The sequence below is a fragment of the Heteronotia binoei genome, chromosome 3, assembly GCF_032191835.1.
Source record: "Heteronotia binoei isolate CCM8104 ecotype False Entrance Well chromosome 3, APGP_CSIRO_Hbin_v1, whole genome shotgun sequence".
NCBI lineage: Eukaryota > Metazoa > Chordata > Lepidosauria > Squamata > Gekkonidae > Heteronotia > Heteronotia binoei.
In genome coordinates this window covers 114976943-114995828 of record NC_083225.1, presented here as the reverse complement: position 1 = coordinate 114995828, position 18886 = coordinate 114976943, and the positions used below count along the sequence as shown (strand labels likewise).

At 39.7% G+C, this 18886-nt stretch overlaps 1 protein-coding gene across 1 annotated transcript in view; it reads left to right on the top strand.

Moving 5' to 3' along the window:
• The window catches only part of CXADR (CXADR Ig-like cell adhesion molecule), a 110442-nt gene extending 92161 nt beyond the window's left edge, over positions 1-18281 (top strand). Inside the window, exon 8 of the mRNA XM_060234400.1 lies at positions 17762-18281. Within this exon, the coding sequence (XP_060090383.1) occupies positions 17762-17803 (42 nt within the window). The 3' untranslated portion in view covers positions 17804-18281. The remainder of the gene's footprint in view (positions 1-17761) is intronic.
• Positions 18282-18886: the final 605 nt, after the last annotated feature.

Here is an 18886-nt window from a genome sequence, read left to right as displayed (position 1 = left end):
GAGCAAGAAGCTCAGGGAGATATTGGAGAGGTTTGCTGCAACATGTCAGGAAGAACTCAACAGGATTCATCAGATATTTCAGGATCCATCCGAAGAAACATGTAAAGAACTGGGATCTAAGGAGGGTTGAGTGAACTTATAATGATTAAAAGAAGAACTGACCCAGGGAATATGAGGGTACAGAAGTATAGAAGTATATAGTAACAGCTTGTCCTAATGGAATTATCTAGAGTCGTTATCTAGATTTGTGTTCTTAAGAAATACATGCCTCTTCCTATAGGAAAAGTGAGAAGCTGGGAAGAGGGTAGCCATGAATGCAGTTAGAGAAGAGATTTGTCATATTCTTTCCAAAATAGGAGATTAAGAAGTGTTCTCATTTGCTCTCTCCCTCCTGTACTGAGGGAACTCATAGTGCTATTAATTTTATATTGCCACTACTATGTCCAGTATATCCCGCATATGTATGTGAATTTAAAACTTTTAAAATAAAAATATTATTAAAAAAGAAGAATCCCCTAATCAGTTCAGACTCTTATATCTATAGGTTTTTAAAACCATCTTTCAGCTAGCTGTCCTACTTAATAAGGATGGCTAAATAATTCTACCATAAAGCACCATACAAACTTAGCTATACTTGAGTACCATTGTAAAATATATAAAAAGAGTCTATTCTTGCTACCATTATAATATGGTCTAGTAATTAATGATTACAAGTTTCTCATATGAATATTTATTGGCTGTAAATCAGTGCACCTATACCAATACACTCTACCTTTGAACTACATTACTGTGATGTTTGGACATTCTTGCCATTCTCATATACTTTGTGCTCAGACTTAAACATATATGATCCCTTGATAGGACTTAGATTGTTTCTTGTCTACAAAAGGCCAAGTTATTGATTTACTCTTTTGTTTTTTACCCTTCTATTCTGGGCCTGTAGACTCCCTATTCGGCATGTTTATCTGAGAGACAGGGCTAGCTCTGTTTCTGACATACAAAAATATGCTCCATGATCCTTTTTGTGAAGCCTAGCAACTATTTTCCTATATTCCTGGCCATATTTGTGACATGCTCCTTTCCCAGTTCCTTTTTGTGAAGACTAGCAACTTATTCTCCTATATTCCTGGCCATATTTATGACATTATGCTGCTTTTCCAGTTCTTTTTACTTTTAAAATATTCTCCTTTTATCTTCGAGAAATTCCAACAAAGGGTTAGAATATGTGTTCAGCTAGCCATGAAAAAAGGGACATTACTGTTTTCTGTTGGGGCTAAGTCCATCACAGATGCCTCAGTACTTACTCTGCTTTAGCTAATAAGGAAGCAAGACTATATGTTAGCCTGACCTGGCTTCTTGAATTTATATCTGTCCAGGATGTTCCTGAATGTAATAAGGCCTTATGAATGCAAGTTAAATTATATATGCAGTGTTTCAAGTTTCTGATTTCAGAATCTAAGTTACATAAAGCCAGGTTCTAAAGTGTGTTTGTTCAGTTGTAGCTATCCATGAAATGCATTGTAAAATAATATTTATTGATTTGTGTTCAACTTTAATGTGCTTTCCACTAGCCATTGTTTTTCCTTTAAAATTAAAGACCAAAATGCATCCATTTTCCTAACTTCCACAGTTTTAGACTTTTTTGTTTTGTTCACTGTACAGCTGCAATCATAGAACTTGTGGCAGGAGAGGCAAAATTAAAAACTCAATATTAGAGAAACATACAAATATTAGGAAAAACAGCAAAAATATTTTTGAGTAAACCTATTTTGTTTTGCTTACCCATCATATACATCATGCCCAAAGTTTACTGAAGGAACACAGCAGGCGTGTGAGATGGTATCAGAACTAAACTTAAATATAGTTAAGACTAAATAGTTAATTCTAGTGGCAATACTAAATTTCTTACATTTCCCATTGTACATTCTTGGGCTTGGGCACAAGTCTCAAAGAAAAAATCTGGCATTTTTTAAGCTGACCTAAATGAGTGCAGAGCAGTAAGCTGAAGTATTGCAGTCCAAGCTTCTCATGACCTGAGTTCATTCTCAGTGGAAGCTGGGTTCAGGTAGCCAGCTCAAAGCTGACTCAGCCTTCCATCCTTCCAAGGTCAGTAAAATGAGTACCCAGCTTGCTGGGGGTAAAGTGCAGATGACTGGGGAAGGCAATGACAAGCCACCCTGTAAAAAGTCTGCCGTGAAAACATTGTGATGCAACGTCACCACACAGAAACATCTGGTGCTTGCACAGGGGACTGCCTTTACCTTTAAATGATAGAGACTTGAGCAAAAATGAAAAGCAAGCAATTCCCTTTGATGTAGTGCTGCCTAGAAACCTAAGTAGACTGTTCATAGAGGCAACTTCATAGCTCACATTACACCCATTATACACATACTTTATATTCTTCCATCTAGCCCCAATACAACATGGAGAAGGCCAGTCCTCCTCTGTAATCTGCTAGAGTTGACTGTGAGAAAATGCTATTCAAATCTGCAAATTCTCCCAAAACAATTCAGCATGGCAATATGAAGCCTATTTTGTATACACTCATAGATATTTAGGGTCTGAATGAATGGGAAAGTGGCTAGCCTTGTTAATGTTGTAGGGAAATAACCGGTGACCTGGGGTGGAAGCTTGAAAGTTGAGGTAGGAGGGACAAGAATTCCTTTCTCCTTTATGGAATGTAAGGTTGCCAGAAAGTACTCTGTTCTTTGTCAGCTGTGGTTTGGAAGCAACTAGTATTGAAATACTGATGATACTGAAATAACTAAACTTTGCTGTCCATTACCATGAGAAGGCAGATAGCTTAGTACACCAACAGCTTTGTTAAGGAGTGGGGGTGAACTCTCTGTTTCAGTGGGGAAAAATTATCTCATACATATGCTCAAACATTTAGTAAGTAATTAATGTAGGGAAATAACCGGTGACCTGGGGTGGAAGCTTGAAAGTTGAGGTAGGAGGGACAAGAATTCCTTTCTCCTTTATGGAATGTAAGGTTGCCAGAAAGTACTCTGTTCTTTGTCAGCTGTGGTTTGGAAGCAACTAGTATTGAAATACTGATGATACTGAAATAACTAAACTTTGCTGTCCATTACCATGAGAAGGCAGATAGCTTAGTACACCAACAGCTTTGTTAAGGAGTGGGGGTGAACTCTCTGTTTCAGTGGGGAAAAATTATCTCATACATATGCTCAAACATTTAGTAAGTAATTAATGAGTGGTACAAGCACCCTATAGAAGTATACAGTGTTCTCACATAAAAAGGAAACAAACGTTCTGTTACATCTTACACGTAGTGTTAGCTAAAATGCCGTTTTCATGTTAATTTGTGGAATTTTAGTCAGTTAGGCAAGTTGGCATAAATAGCATGGGGTTGATAACCTATGTTTACCAGGAGCCTCTTAGTCAATGATGAAAGTTTGAAACTAAAGCAAATTTATATTTTTAGGGTTTGTAGAATCTTTCGGGATCAAGTGCCGTGTTCTACTGGAGAAAGTTTTCCTTCCAGACGTTTCGTTCTCAGCTGCGGAGAACATCCTCAGTGGCGTTGCAGCCGGAGCAGGCGCTCTGACCTTCTTGGCTGCTGTGCATTGAGTGGGGCCAAGGCTGCTGGAGAGCTGCTATTTCTAGGCTGGAGGGGGTGTGATGAAAGGGCAATTGGTTTGTGGATGCGCCCATTGTTTGGCGGGGCTTCCTGGAAGGGTAGTGATAAGGAAACTGGCTGTTGAATGTGACCATTGTTCTGTGTTAATTGCTGGGAGGGTTGGAAGGGGTTTGAAGATAAGATGGTTGCTGACTGTGCTGATTTTGCTGGTTGTTCTGAGACTTTCTGCAATGTATAGTCTGTAGGGTGTTTTGCAGAGCTGGGTACCAAGATTGGTGGATGAAAATGCCTTCTTCCTTTCTGTTAAAATTGTGCTGGTGTTTGTAAATCTTAATAGCTTCTCTGTTCAGGCGGGTATGATAATGTGAGACTGTAGAAAGGACCCTGCTCCTGTGGTGCAGTCTACATTGGCACTACCCAACGCAGTATCAACACCCGTCTCACCGAACACAAGTGACACTGTCGCTTGTTTCAGCCAGAAAAATCAGCTGTAGCTGAACATGCACTTCAAGAAGGAGACCACATCATCCACTTTGAAAGAACTGAAGTCCTTTCTACGGTCTCACATTATCATACCCGCCTGAACAGAGAAGCTATTGAGATTTACAAACACCAGCACAATTTTAACAGAAAGGAAGAAGGCATTTTCATCCACCAATCTTGGTACCCAGCTCTGCAAAACACCCTACAGACTATACATTGCAGAAAGTCTCAGAACAACCAGCAAAATCAGCACAGTCAACAACCATCTTATCTTCAAACCCCTTCCAACCCTCCCAGCAATTAACACAGAACAATGGTCACATTCAACAGCCAGTTTCCTTATCACTACCCTTCCAGGAAGCCCCACCAAACAATGGGCGCATCCACAAACCAATTGCCCTTTCATCACACCCCCTCCAGCCTAGAAATAGTAGCTCTCCAGCAGCCTTGGCCCCACTCAATGCACAGCAGCCAAGAAGGTCAGAGCGCCTGCTCCGGCTGCAACGCCACTGAGGATGTTCTCCGCAGCTGAGAACGAAACGTCTGGAAGGAAAACTTTCTCCAGTAGAACACGGCACTTGATCCCGAAAGATTCTAAAACCCTAATGAAGTTACCAGCCGTGAAAACCTGAAATCTTTGATAAATTTATATTTTATTGGGGAAAACTCGTAAATATACAAGATAAACACACACTCAGACTAGGAGTTCAGAAATAAGAAAAATAGATTTAAAAGATAGGGACATTTGCATTAGCAGGAGGTATCACTGAGGGGTAATACTATCCTGAAGAGAAGCAGTAGTTCAGCAAAAATGGGGAAGGGAGAGGGGAAGCATGAGACAACCAGCATCACCTGCAATAACAGACCCAAACTGATCAGGAATGGAGATGGCTCTTCCAGCAAGGTGAGGGTCTGGAAAGAGTCACATCCTAATGGCAGAAGGATCTTCCTTAAATAGCCAAATTCATAACCTGAGGCAGGAACCCATGATGGGACTTCCTGGCAGATTAATGGTTCCCAGGAAATTTAACAAAAGATATCTGGAGAGCGATTACCACATCTCTGAGTAAAACATATACTAAATAAGAAAACTAGAATAGGCAATTTAAGGTCTAATGTGTGTTATTTTGACACCTCTGGGGGAACATAGGGAAAACAAGGGAATCAGGAAGAGAGATGGGTGACAGAATCTGGCTGATGGTGAAAGATTGGTCCAACAATGTTCTATTGACAGAAGAGATGTCCTGAATAGGTGCAGGAAGATTCTTTTGTCCATTGGTTAATGCTGCAACAGTTATTTTGTATTAGACTGGGTAGCCTGGAGGTTTCCAACAGGTTGTCCTCTTGGAACCCTCCAGGAGTGTGGTTTCTTCTACATCTGCTGCTGGTCTTCTTTCCATGAAGACAGGGCTGCAATTGTCTGTCTGCTGTGGCTTGGCAGCCAGGGGTAAAGCACGTTCTGAAGTGAGCAGGAGCTACCTGTGGTATAGTAATCCAAGCAGGGGTACTCTGAGCCTGGCTTGGCCCAATACTGTATCAGACCCTAAGGGCCATCATGGGTTTGGAATAAAGACCAATCTTGCATTTGGAATACAGTCCATTAAGAGTCTTATGTAGGTGTTGGGGGTTTACTGCCGGAAACTAAGGCTTTCTGGCAACAATAGGTTCTAAGAAAAATTTACAAAATGTAGATGGTTCTGCCCCTGCAGCACACAAAAAGTAACAATGCAGGTGTTGGAATTCAGTTTATGAACTACTGGCCTTTAATAAGCTGGATTCTTGGTAAGTGTAGCACCAAAGATACACAAGATTTAAATATATTTATGTGCACAACTTGTATTTTGTGACAGACTGTTGAACACCTGTGTTGTAGCTGCCAACCTTCTTTTACCCTTTCTGAAAGTGAATGTGATGGTCTTTCCCAGCACCTCCAATTCCATATGAAGAGCAGAGACATTTTAAGAATAAAATAGTCTGGTAAACAGTCTATGATAAGTGTAGGTGTTTTATTAATTTTCCAGTACACAGCAAAGTTTGACCAAGTGAGACTTCAAAGATATTTTCTTTAACTAAATAGTGGAAAGCAGGACGAGCATATTTTGAGTCTTTGAATCTAATACATGAAAGATTCTGAAATCCACGCAGGCCCACTCATTTACCAATGGAGAGCAAGGTTATGACCATCTAGACCAAAACATACTAGTGCAGGATGCAAAAATAACTTTTTCCAGCTGCAGGATTATGATATGTGATTCTTATGCATGTACAATGGTAGATAACATACAAAACATCCTTTCGAAAGCACCCAGTTATTTTAAAGGCAAAGCATACAGTTCTCTTTGGCAACTTACTATTAAAGACAACAGATTCCTGTGAGGTGCCAGAAATCTTAGATCCAGATGTGTGGTTTAGATCCAGTTATCTGATATACTTAATTGTGCATTTTATGTAAATTATAGTGTGTTCCTAAGCGGTTTCTAAGTCCCTTGATGTTAATGGGCTTAGAAAGCTATAACTCTTGTTTGCCATCACACTGTTAAACTAGAGGTTTAGATGTAGAGACTACTAAGCTGATTTCCACTTATTAAATAGATGTTACATGTGTCCTCCTCCTTTCTGCATTCCTTAAAAATGGGGGTGTCAAACATACAGCCCAGGGGCTGAATCAGGCCTCTGGAGGGCTCCTATCAGGCCCCCGAGCAACTAACTGTCATCTGCTTCCTTCTCCCTCTCTCTTGCTCCCTTCTGCATCACAGCTTGCTTTGCAAGGCTTGCTCAATTATATAGGAGCTACAGAGTAAAACCTCTATTTTCTCCATTGGCTGAGCCTCATCCCTTGGGGAGGAAGGCAGAACTTGTTTTTCCAGGCTCTCTCAATCACACAACAGATCTACCGAGCCAAGCCTCTCTTCCTTCAGTTGACTAAGGCTCCTCCCCTTCCTGGTCCCCTTGGGAAGGAAGGAAAAAACCACAGCTTCCTTTGCCCAGTTCCCTGGACTGCATGGAAGAAATACAAAGAAAGTACTTTTAAGACCAACAAGTGCTAACATTTTAAGCATGTTTTATTTTAAGGTCTTTTAAAAAACATCTTTTATTTTGTTTGTCTGTGTCCTTTATAAAGTTTATATCTCTCCTCTCTAATCTTAAATACCTACTTTTAAAAAGTTTATATCTCTCCTCCCTAAGCTTAAATACCTATTTAAGATTAGGGAGGAGAGATATAAACTTTATGAAAGTACCATACACATGGCCTGGCCCAACCTGGCATGGCCCGACCCAACAAGATCTCATTTATATCAGATCCAGCCCTCATAACAAATGAGTTCAACACCCCTGCCTTAAAAGCATCTTGGGCTTGATGAATCCTTAGGGCAGTATGGACCGCAGTGGGAAGGGGAAATCAGTTAAAATATGTCCCTGGGTTTGTAGAAGTGCTGCTTCTGCTCACACAGGGAAGGAGTTGGATGTGAATGAGCTACAGCATACTAAACAATAAATTACAATAGGATAAATTTAAAGAAGAAATTCAAATTGTTATTGTTTATCATAAGTGTAGTTCATATTTATCTAGCAAGGAGTTGAAGTTCTTCCAGTTCCTCACCCTTTTTTTGTTCAAGGGTTCATTATGTTTTGGATTATGCTCTAGCTCTTCCTATAAGAAAGGAGACTGTCAGTAAACTGTTTCTTTTGAGGGAAAAAGGGTTCCTCATTATCAATCAGTTCAGTCTTTATTATGTTCCACAGAGTATTCAGAAGCGGAGCAAACCAAAACAGAAAAACAGTATTGTAAAATTAATACATAAAACCTCTCCATATATCATTTGTCCTATTAAAAGTTAAAAAGGTTAGAATTTAAATAAATTATGCACTGGACAGCCCTAATTTTCATTGTAGAATACAGAACATCACAGAAACAGTAGTTTTTTGATCAATCGCTGCTGCTAAGGTTTTGAGAGTTTCCTGCTCTGAGATCATTTTCTTGTCAGCTAACAGAGGATCCAGTAAATCTAAGCAAGCCTGTATGTAGGATCTATGGTAGAAAAATATATGAACCAATGTCTTAATTGTGATAACAGAGCAAGGATAAAAATCTACAATTAGATGGAAGTAATAATAATTATCATCATCATCATCATCATCCTAATAGGAGTGCAGATGGTAGCATGTTAAATCTAGTCAATGAAAATGCATAGGTAACTTGGATCTGTAAATATGGATAAATAACATGTATTTTCAAGTTCAAGTAGATATTTATTAGCATATAAACATGTATATTGATGTTGCAGCATTGGAGAAAAGTTGTAAAGGCGAGCAAACACTGTCTTTTATCAGTGTTTCTGGGGAAATAAATATCCTTTATACAGTCATTAATTGTTAAACTGCTTAACACAATGTTTTTAATGTTATTTTTGCTGTATTTTATAATTACAGTAGGTAATGAACCCTTTAAAAGTAATTACAATTCAAAGCTTGTGCTTGGTTTTGTAGAGAGGCATCTAAACTGAGGTTAAAATATATATCACACATGCATGCACTCATAAACACTCTGTTAACGTATGTTTCATTCTTCTAGTCAATGACCATAATAAATTATTGATTTATTGAGGTTCATATTTGTTCTATAAAGAGCAGAATAAAAACAACTGGTTCAAAAGGCAAGGGTTTAAGATGGAGGAATTCTTCCAGTTCTTTCATCCTAGACATAGTGTTCACCAGTGTCACAAATAATTCTTCAGGCTAGGAACTGGGCCTAGGGTTCACAGCCAGCTCCAGTCTTGTACTGAACCAAACTGGGGGTGGGGGATGCTGCTTTGCTTTATAAGAATGCAGTCTGACAGGTACCTGTTTTTAGAACGGTGTGGTCTAAATAAAACATTAAACAGATGTTTGACCAATATGGTATGGTTGATTCCCCCCGTCAGTCCTATATGCTGGTTTGCAACAATTGTATTTTGGAAAATTTGAATGATGTTATGTTTGCTAACTATGCTCACACATTTTCAAAATCTTTGAAAATAACAAGTGTACACCTCTGAATTCTTTAATTGAGTTTTAGATACTGCTAAAGAAGAAGGATATCATTTAGGTTTGTAAGAAAAGAATGGGGAGATTGTGAGGGAAGATTCATACAAAATAACTCAAAGTATTTCAAAAGTTCTGGAATCTATTAGAAGCACTTTTGGTTACTTTATTTTATGCCTCATAATAATAGGAACTGTATATTTCCTGGAGAATAATCACATGTAGTCTGAAGTTCTAGGGAGAGAGCAACTGTCCCAAATGAGGCTATGATTTAGGTAGAAGCACACTTGGTTTGCTGTAGGTACAATTCAGAATGTTCTTTTGGTTGTATGTCTTTTAGATTTTAAAATATTAATCCGTAGCATCCATTTTACTCCTTCATGATTTGATCATCGATGTATGTTGTAATCAGAACTGGTTCCATAATTTTATGAGTGAATTATCACAGTGGGCTGCAGAGACTCTTTGAGAACATTTCCCATTAGCTTGAGTGCTGTGTTTATGCAGTCTGCTGAGCCACAACCTGCTGAGCCAAGCAATAAACTCTGAGGATGTAAATGACTGACTGCTGTGTCAGTTCAACATAAACCACAGTATTATGTTGGTACTGAACAAAAACTGCACCATAACAAGCTAGCATAAAAAATATTGCTGAAATACCAGTTGATCTTTGAAATAGAGTTTTTCAACCTCCTGTTCAAATATCTTTTGACTTTGGTTAACTTTGTTGAAAATTTTCCTTTTTTAGGCCATGAAACAAGGCGTTTTAAAGCAAAAGCTCATCATTATTTTAATATTGGTGTGAATCCTGTGGATCTGGTGTACTAGCTGCAGAGTTTTGCTCAGGCAAAGAGACTCCCACTGCCAAAAAAAGAAGACGACTGCAGATTTATACCCTGCCCTTCTCTCTAAATTAGAGACTCAGAGCGCCTATATCTTACCATCGCCTATATCTTCTCCCCCCACAAGAGACACCCTGTGAGGTGGGTGGGACAGAGGGCTCTCAAAGCAGCTGCCCTTTCAAGGACAACTCCTGTGATAGCTATGACTAACCCAAGGCCATTCCAGCAGGTGCAAGTGGAGGAGTGGGGAATCAAACCCAGTTCTCCCAGATAAGAGTCAGCACACTTAACTGGCTCTCAAAAGACCCTCTTGTATCAAGGGAAAGCTTCTTATACCAGAGAAAAGTATCATCATTAGAAAAATGGATCAGTGGGATCCTAGCCACTGATTAGTACCAATAAGTGTCAGTGTGTGTGCAGGCGACAGACCACTGCTGACAGCAAATTTTTTACATTAGATGATCTGGCTGACAGGGGCATCTGGAACACGGCCAGATTGCATCAGCCAGAGTGATGTGACCATGACTCAGCACTAAGCCTGATTGGTCACTTACCTAGAAGACATGTATAAATGTACAGTAGTACTCTGCTACTTGTTGGAGGTTGGATGGTGAATTATGTGCGGAGCATTTTGCTAGTCTGTATTATTGTTGTAAATAAATGTATATAGCTAGTCTAATCGCAGCTGTGTACAAAACTTGATTCCTTTGCGTCTTCAGAAATCTCTCTCACTAAACGTGGAAGACCAACAGAGTTATGGACCCAGCACGCTTCCGGTGCGCCTGAGTGCCGTGAGTAGAGGAGGTGTGTGTTGGAGAAAGACGCAGAAGTGCTTCAGAAGTGAGGAGAAAGCTGTCTCAGTGGAGGAGAACAGCAGTAGCAGAGAAGCAGGTGCTGAGCAGGATGGCTACAGTGGCGGCTATGGTGCTGATAGATAAGCTGACTCCTACTAATTACAACGTGTGGGCGTTGCATATAGAACATTTTCTTAAGCGAGAGGGGCTGTGGAATTGTGTATCAGCTCCTCCTGCGGACCCCACACCTGAAGATGCCGTCCGGGATCAGAAGGCTCTCGCAACCATAATACTAAATATATCTGATGATCACTTGGTGCACGTCGGAGGAAACCAGCAGGCGAAGGAGGCCTGGGACACGCTCAAGGCCGTCTATGTGCAGACAAAGCTGGCTCACTGATAGCATTGATGAAGAAGCTGTATCGGAAGAGAATGCTGGCCAGGGAGACGGTGAGAGACCATCTCAACAGCTTATCTGCATGCTTCCAAGAGCTAGAACAGCGAAGTAAAACAATTCTGGAAGAAGATAAGGTGTGTATAATCCTGAGCTCTCTGCACGAGAGATTTGATATGTTGTTGATGGCATTGGAGAGCAAGGACACTGATAAACTTACTTTAAACTACATAACTGGGAAGCTCCTCACAGAAGACCAAAGGCAGCAAGAGTTAAGAGAGCAGGCAGCCCACGCTCGTCAAAGCCAGCAGAAGCAAGAGCCGGAGAGTGTGGGAGGTGCCTCTAGCTGGCAGCAGTCACCGAAGGAGAGAGCTTCGCAAGTAAAGAAAAAATGTTTCTTTTGCGGCAGCGAAAAACATCTGAGAAGGAGTTGCCCTGAGCTACGGATAGGCAGGCAGAAGTCTTCGCAGAACCAGCAAGTGACACTGATGAGGACTGACTCGGGTCTGCAGAGAGCACCGTGGATTATCGACTCCAGGGCCACCCAGATGTTCTGCTGCGAGGAGAGACTGCTAGAGGACACTGAGCCTGCAAGTCTTCGGTTCTTGAGTCTATCTGATGGCAGAAAGGCCAAGGTCCTCTGCCAAGGAACTGTGTACTTTTCTGAACTAAAGCACAAATTTGTGAACGTGCTTTGTGTACCTAGTCTGGAGACAAGCCTACTAAGTGTCTCAGCATTGGCAAAGGCAGGCTTTACTGTATCCTTTGATGTAAGTAACTATAAAATATTTAAGGCATGTAAACTATTGGCCAGAGGTGTATTGAGAGAAAATATGTATGTGCTAGACCAGAATGGAGTGAAAGCACGAGCTGAATGTAACAAGCAGCCTCATCACAAATGTATTCATAGGTTGCATAGAAGGCTGGGGCATGCAAGTTACAACACTATTAATAAGACCCTTGCCATTCTACAAGATGAAAAGGTCAAGTCCTGCAGTGCCTATCTTGATTGTAATGTATGTAAGCAAGCAAAATCTAAGGCCTACTCGGTGGCCAAAGTAAGCAACAGAGTCTCTGAGAGGCCCCTGCAGCTAATTCATGCCGACGTGATCGGCCCTTATGCCCCCAGTGTATCTAAAAACAAATATGCTTTAATCTTGGTTGACGACCACAGTCGTTTCACTTGAGTGTATGCCATAAAACAAAAGTCAGAAGTGTGTTCAACATTCAGATACTGGGCTAACCATGTGCAAAGGCAACTAAATTGCAAGATAAGTGCTTTGCAGACAGATATGGGGGGGAGAGTTTGTAGGAAAACAATTTGCCTTCTGGCTCAGAGAGCAGGGAATAAAACAGGATTGCTAATGTTTCTGCCCCAGCAGAAAATGGGGTGGCAGAGAGAAAAGGGGCAGTACTTCAGACAATGCTCCACGCTATGTTAAAGGATAGCGAGCTAACAATAACTGATTGGAGAGAAGCACTGAAGACAGCGTGCTTTATAATAAACAGGCTATGGACTCAAGCAATAAATGATATTCCATACAGGGTGCTGTATGGGAAGAAACCATGCTTAGATTTCCTTAGAATCCTCAGCTCCAAGGCTTGGGTCAATGTACCCTTAGATAAAAGACGAAAAGGGGGTGCCAGAGCAAGGAAATTGCTATTCTTGGGGTACCAAAATGGAATGAAGGCATACAGATTCGCAGATGAGCATAATATGCTGCGATTTAGCAGGTCTGCCTCATTCTGTGAAGACAAAAGTTGGAGCGGGGTACATGCAAATGAATTGCCCAGTGGTGTAGTTACTGGTGTCTCAGCAGAGTGAGGAGGGGCATGTGAATATTAAACAAGAGACTTCATCAACAGAGGAGCAGCAGAGAACTCAAAGCTCTGACAGTTCAGAGGATGTAAAACATGAAGGCTCTGATGGTTCACAGAGCACTCAGCCTGAAATCAGAGTGTCAACCAGAATAAGGGAGTGCCTCTGAAGAGGCATGGGTTTGACACAGCTATAAATTATGTACACGCAACAGAGCCACAATGCTACAAAGACATGCTAGTCCTAAACGATAAAGAGCGTGCCGGCTGGCTGCAAGCTATGCAGAAAGAGTTCAACTCACTAACTGAAAATAATGTATTTACACCTGCAGAGCTGCCGGCTGGGAAAAATGTAAATGGCTGTATAAGCTTAAACAGCTTACAGACGGGATGCTTCAGAAAAAAGCTAGGCTAGTGGCTAGAGGATTTACCCAACTAGAAGGAAGGGACTTTGATTAATATTTTGCCCCCACGGTCAGATTCGAAACACTAAAAGCAACACTATGTAAGGATGATATCAGTGGCATGGCAGTACATCATTTTGATGTGACCACATACCTTAACGCCACCATAAAAGAGGAGCTGTACCTGCAGCCAATCCCCGGGTTCCCCAATAAAAATAATATGCCTGTACTTAAGATAAATAGAGCATTGTATGGCCTTCGACGGGCAGCCCATGAATGGAACAAGTGCCTGAGTACGGCACTCGAGGGCTTAGGGTTTAAGCAAAGTGTGGCAGATTTATGTCTGTTTAGCCACAAGGTACATGGGCAGGAATGCTATATATTATTTCATGTGGATGATTTGTGCCTCCTTTGTAAGAACAATAAACAACTGGAATGGTTTATGGAGGAAACACGAACACTATTTAAAATCAAATATTTGGGGGAAATACAACATTATCTTGGGATGGAAATTACCAAGAATACAGAAGGGCACTATCAAGTAAGCCAAAAAGAAAAAAATACTGAAACTATTAGAGATATATGGAATGACTGAAGCCAAAGTAGTTCAGAGCCCCATGACTATTGGTTATGCAAAAGAGGAAGATGACGCTTTAGTAGAAAAGAAGAAGAAGAAGATATTGGATTTATATCCCGCCCTCCACTCCGAAGAGTCTCAGAGCGGCTCACAATCTCCTTTACCTTCCTCCCCCACAACAGACACCCTGTGAGGTGGGTGGGGCTGGAGAGGGCTCTCACAGCAGCTGCCCTTTCAAGGACAACCTCTGCCAGAGCTATGGCTGACCCAAGGCCATGCTAGCAGGTGCAAGTGGAGGAGTGGGGAATCAAACTCAGTTCTCCAGGTAAGAGTCCGCACACTTAACCACTACACCAAACTGGCTCTCCAAGAATACCAGTCATTAGTTGGGTCATTGCTATATTTAGCTTATTGGACTAGACCCGACATCTGTATGGCGGTCCACCTGTTAAGCCAGCACTGTGCAGAACTGAAGCAGAAGGATTGGATAGCTGCCAAAAGAGTACTCAGGTAACTGAAGGGTACAATGGATCATAAATTAGTAATGAGTACTGATAGCAATCAAGTCCTGGTGGCATACAGTGATTCCAGCTGGGGGGAAAGACCAGACGGAAGGTCCACCTCAGGTAGTGCAGTGTTCATGCACGGTGCACTGATAAGCTGGAGAGTACTAAAACTCACATCACCATAAGCAGCTGTGAAGCAGAATACTCGGCAATCAGTGACACCATTATACAACTAGAATGGTTAACTCAACTAATGAAAGATCTGAAGTTACCAGATCCAACACCTGTAGAAATAGATTGCGAAAGCACAGCAGCTCAACCTTTAGCAATGGCAAAGGGAATAAACTGCAGAAGTAAGCATATCAACATACGTTATCAGAATTTCAGAGAGGCAGTAAATAAAGAACTGGTGACGTTGACACATTGTAAATCTGAATGTAATGTTGCTGATGTATTCACTAAAAATGTGACTGTGGAAAAGTTTTTGAAACTAAGAGATATGTTAAACCTAGTGATCTGCACCTGAGGAGGGGTGTCAGTGTATGTGCAGGCGACAGACCACTGCTGACAGCAAAGGATCTAATTGACATTAGATGATCTGGCTGACGGGCATCTGGAATACGGCCAGATTGCATCAGCCAGAGTGATGTGACCATGACTCAGCACTAAGCCTGATTGGTCACTTACCTAGAAGACATGTATAAATGTACAGTAGTACTCTGCTACTTGTTGGAGGTTGGATGGTGAATTGTGTGCGGAGCATTTTGCTAGTCTGTATTATAGTTGTAAATAAATGTATATAGCTAGTCTAATCACAGCTGTGTACAAGACTTGATTCCTTTGCGTCTTCAGAAACCTCTCACTAAACGCGGAAGACCAACAAAAAGTGGGCCACCAGTAAAATCATCCTCATTTCCAGTGTTTCCCAATTTTCCAGTTGAGTGTCTGATGTTTCTCTGTGTTTGCTTATATATTAAAGTACCCTAAAACAACAATGCTCATTATTCAAATAGGATAGCACTACTATGCAAAAAAATAAAAATATCCTTGAGTCAGAGAGAGAGAATCTAGATGCCCCCTTGTGGACAATATGATTTCCTCGCGGATTATCCCTCATTATCTAGGGAGCTGGGCTCTGCAAACATTTTCACTGTGACAGATCATGATTAATTTAGCATGTTTTTTTTTCCATTTCATATTAACAATTATAGTTACAGTATTAGATAATGCAAATGGAACTTTTAAAACTATGTTGATTAGATTCACCCAACCAAATTTTCTTTTGCATCCCTCACAAAGTTCATATAACTTCTAAGTAATTTAGAACTGTACTACTTAAATGTAGTTTACTAATAGCACAGTCCTAATCTTTCTATATCCATTGAAATCAATGGATTTAGTAGGAGTTGACTGATTATACTGTAAATTAATCAAATGATATATTTATTTTCTGTTATACTAATTTGCTGTAAGGTTTTGTTCATATACCTTTCCCCATAAAATACGATGCGCAATTAAAGGATATTGGTGGAAGGTATAAAATTTACAGTGTGATGTAAATAGATTTCATTTTTCACACATTCATTAGTGTGGTTGAAACTCAATGCACCAACAATTTAAAATCATATGAAATAATGTTAATTCATGCTTTGTTTAGGAATCAATTACCGTATTATTCTCCTTACTGTCAGCATAAATTTAACTGAAGCAGTAGTAGCTATAAACGGCCAAGGTTCTATTCAGTGATCAGAGATCAGTCAGAGTTTACTGTCATGTCAGTTCAACTAAAGAAAAGGCTGAACTCTTCAGACAGTGTAGTCCTAACCAAGCCTACTCAGAATTCTACTGAAGTATCCCTGTTAAGTTTACTATTTGAAAAGCGTTTCTAGAATGGGGCTGGAAAATGGTTCTTAGTTCACTGCCTTTCTAGTGAAGGAGAAATCTCTGAGACATCTCTTAAAGACATCACATGAGAAGATTCCTTTACAGCAAAAAAAAGTATGTTTCCTCTGAGCCAAGATTGTACATTCCAATCATGCTTGACCCTGCACAAAATTGAGGTACTAACCATGCCTTAGTTTCCTTGATAATCTGCTTTAAATGAAAAAGATTGCTTAGATGGCTAGAAAAAATACTGTTAAAATCCATATGGCCATCTGTTAGCAAATCTAGCCAACCCTGGCATTGTGCTAATTGTTTGCAGTGTTCAGCTTTTTATGAGAAATTTCAGGGAATGCTATCAGCCTTCATATTATTGAAAGGATTAGTTGTCTTTGCACGTTTCTCTTGCAGACTAGAAGTTATGTACAAAATAAACAGGATTTTTTTTGGGGGGGGGTATTCATCTGGCATTTGTTTATTGCAATAACCTGATTTTGTTTTTTAGTATAGCCTGATTTTTCTTCCTAAAAAGAAAAAGTGGCAGATATTTCATTCCATTAATAGTGGATTTAATATTCCTGATTCTGATTAAGTGTGACATGGCTCAAATATTTGGTTATCACTCAGCACCCTCAGAGGCTGATTAGCAAGACCTTGTAGCTTAGACATTAGTTTGTCTTCATATTACATGTTAGTAGTGCCTTGTTGACTAGATTTCCAGATCCTAGATCCTAAACATATAAAGGTGTTGGATCTTTTAAACACATCAGGTCCTAACCAGTGTTCCTTCTAAGCTGAGTTAGTGTGAGCTAGCTCACAGTTTTTTAGTCTCTAGTTCAAACATTTTCATCTTAGCTAAAGAAAAAAATGGTCCCAGAGCAAACTAATTTATGCAGTAGCTCACAACTTTAATGCCAGTCGCTCACAAAGTAGAATTTTTGTTCACAAGACTCCACAGCTTAGGGAAAAACATTGGTCCTAACTAGATGTGATTTTAAGTGTTCAGCAGTTGCAGCTCCCATTCTCTCATCCCAATAGTCTTGTGAGGATGTTATTACATATGAAGTTAACCTGATAAAAAGTAGCAATAAAGATATATTGAAGAAAGGAGAGAGGGGGGAAAATAATTACAGTGTTGTACTGAATTATGTGAATAATGTTTAATTGAAAAGTTCAGCTGCAATGAATTCATGTCTTAAGGGGACATAACTGTAACTTTAGATAAATTAAGATGTGTCTCTCACTCTTTCTTTTGATTACATACCTGGGGGGAGAAATTAGTTTTGCATTGGAATAAATAATAGTCTTTTCTGACTTACATTTTTAATACATTCTCCAATTTTATTGGTTTTACATTCTGAATTAAACATGGAATTAATGTGGCATTAAAACTGATAATTCCAGTAAACATAATATGTTTACTCTTTATTTTCTTGTAGTATGACATCGGAAACAGGATGGGTGACATAACAGTGGTATAAGCTTGAAGAAACAGGATATAGATCATGAATTTCAAGTTACGGAACAAATGAAGTACTGTGTGTTTTTTGTCATTATTGTCTCTTAGAGTCTGAAGGATAGATGGTAAAGTAGACCACATTTATTACAGGGATTGCCTCCCAAGTGTTTACAACATAAATTGTTTAAAGAGTTATTTCTTTTAAGAGTACTAGACTTCAAGCTGTGAGGAAAAGATGAAGGAGCAACACTACTAAATAGGCACACAAACTCAAAAGATCAACCTAGTTGTAGCTTTTATTTTTGGTACTGATTATAACCAAATTGCTTCAAAAGATATGTAACTAATTCATTGCTGTGTTTAAAACAATGTATGCCTTAGATAATGTATATTTTGGTGCTGCTTTTTTAATTTTCTGAAAATGATTTTTTTTACATAACCTTTTCAAGACTATGCTTTGTAAATCTTGCAGATTCCTTTAATAAAAGTTTGCCTAATGATGGAGTGTTATGTGCACATCATATATTAATTCTTGCCAAATCTGTGATTTTAATGTTGACAAATCAAGTGCAACATAAATGGATTAAGGCGCTGAATTGAATGAAAACACCACATAGTCCAAACAGCCTCTCACAGATCAGTTTATGTAAAAAAAAAAAAAAATGCCTATAGCATTACTTTTAAAGACTTTTTAAAAAATGTTATGAGAAACAAGTTGGAGATTTAGAGCAATCCTGGCAGAATAAACAATTAAAATAATGTAATACTCACCTCTGGAGTTAATGGGTATCTATTGCACTTTAGCCCACTTGTAAGAAAGAGCGGCATGTATGAGTCTTCACTTCTCCATTTACTGCCATGACAAATTCCTGTGAGAGGATGATTGACTCAGCATCATTCAATGAGCTTCATTCTTCATGGGGATTTGAAACTATGCCTTTCAGGTCATAGTCCAATTCTCAAACCACCACACAGTCTTGGGTCACCTAACCCTGAGTTTCAGTACTATGCAATTCTGAGAATTGTGCCTAGATGAGTAGGGAGTGGAAATATAGGGGGCTATCAGAATATGGGGGGCTGATACCAAGTATTTGCCAAAGGCAAA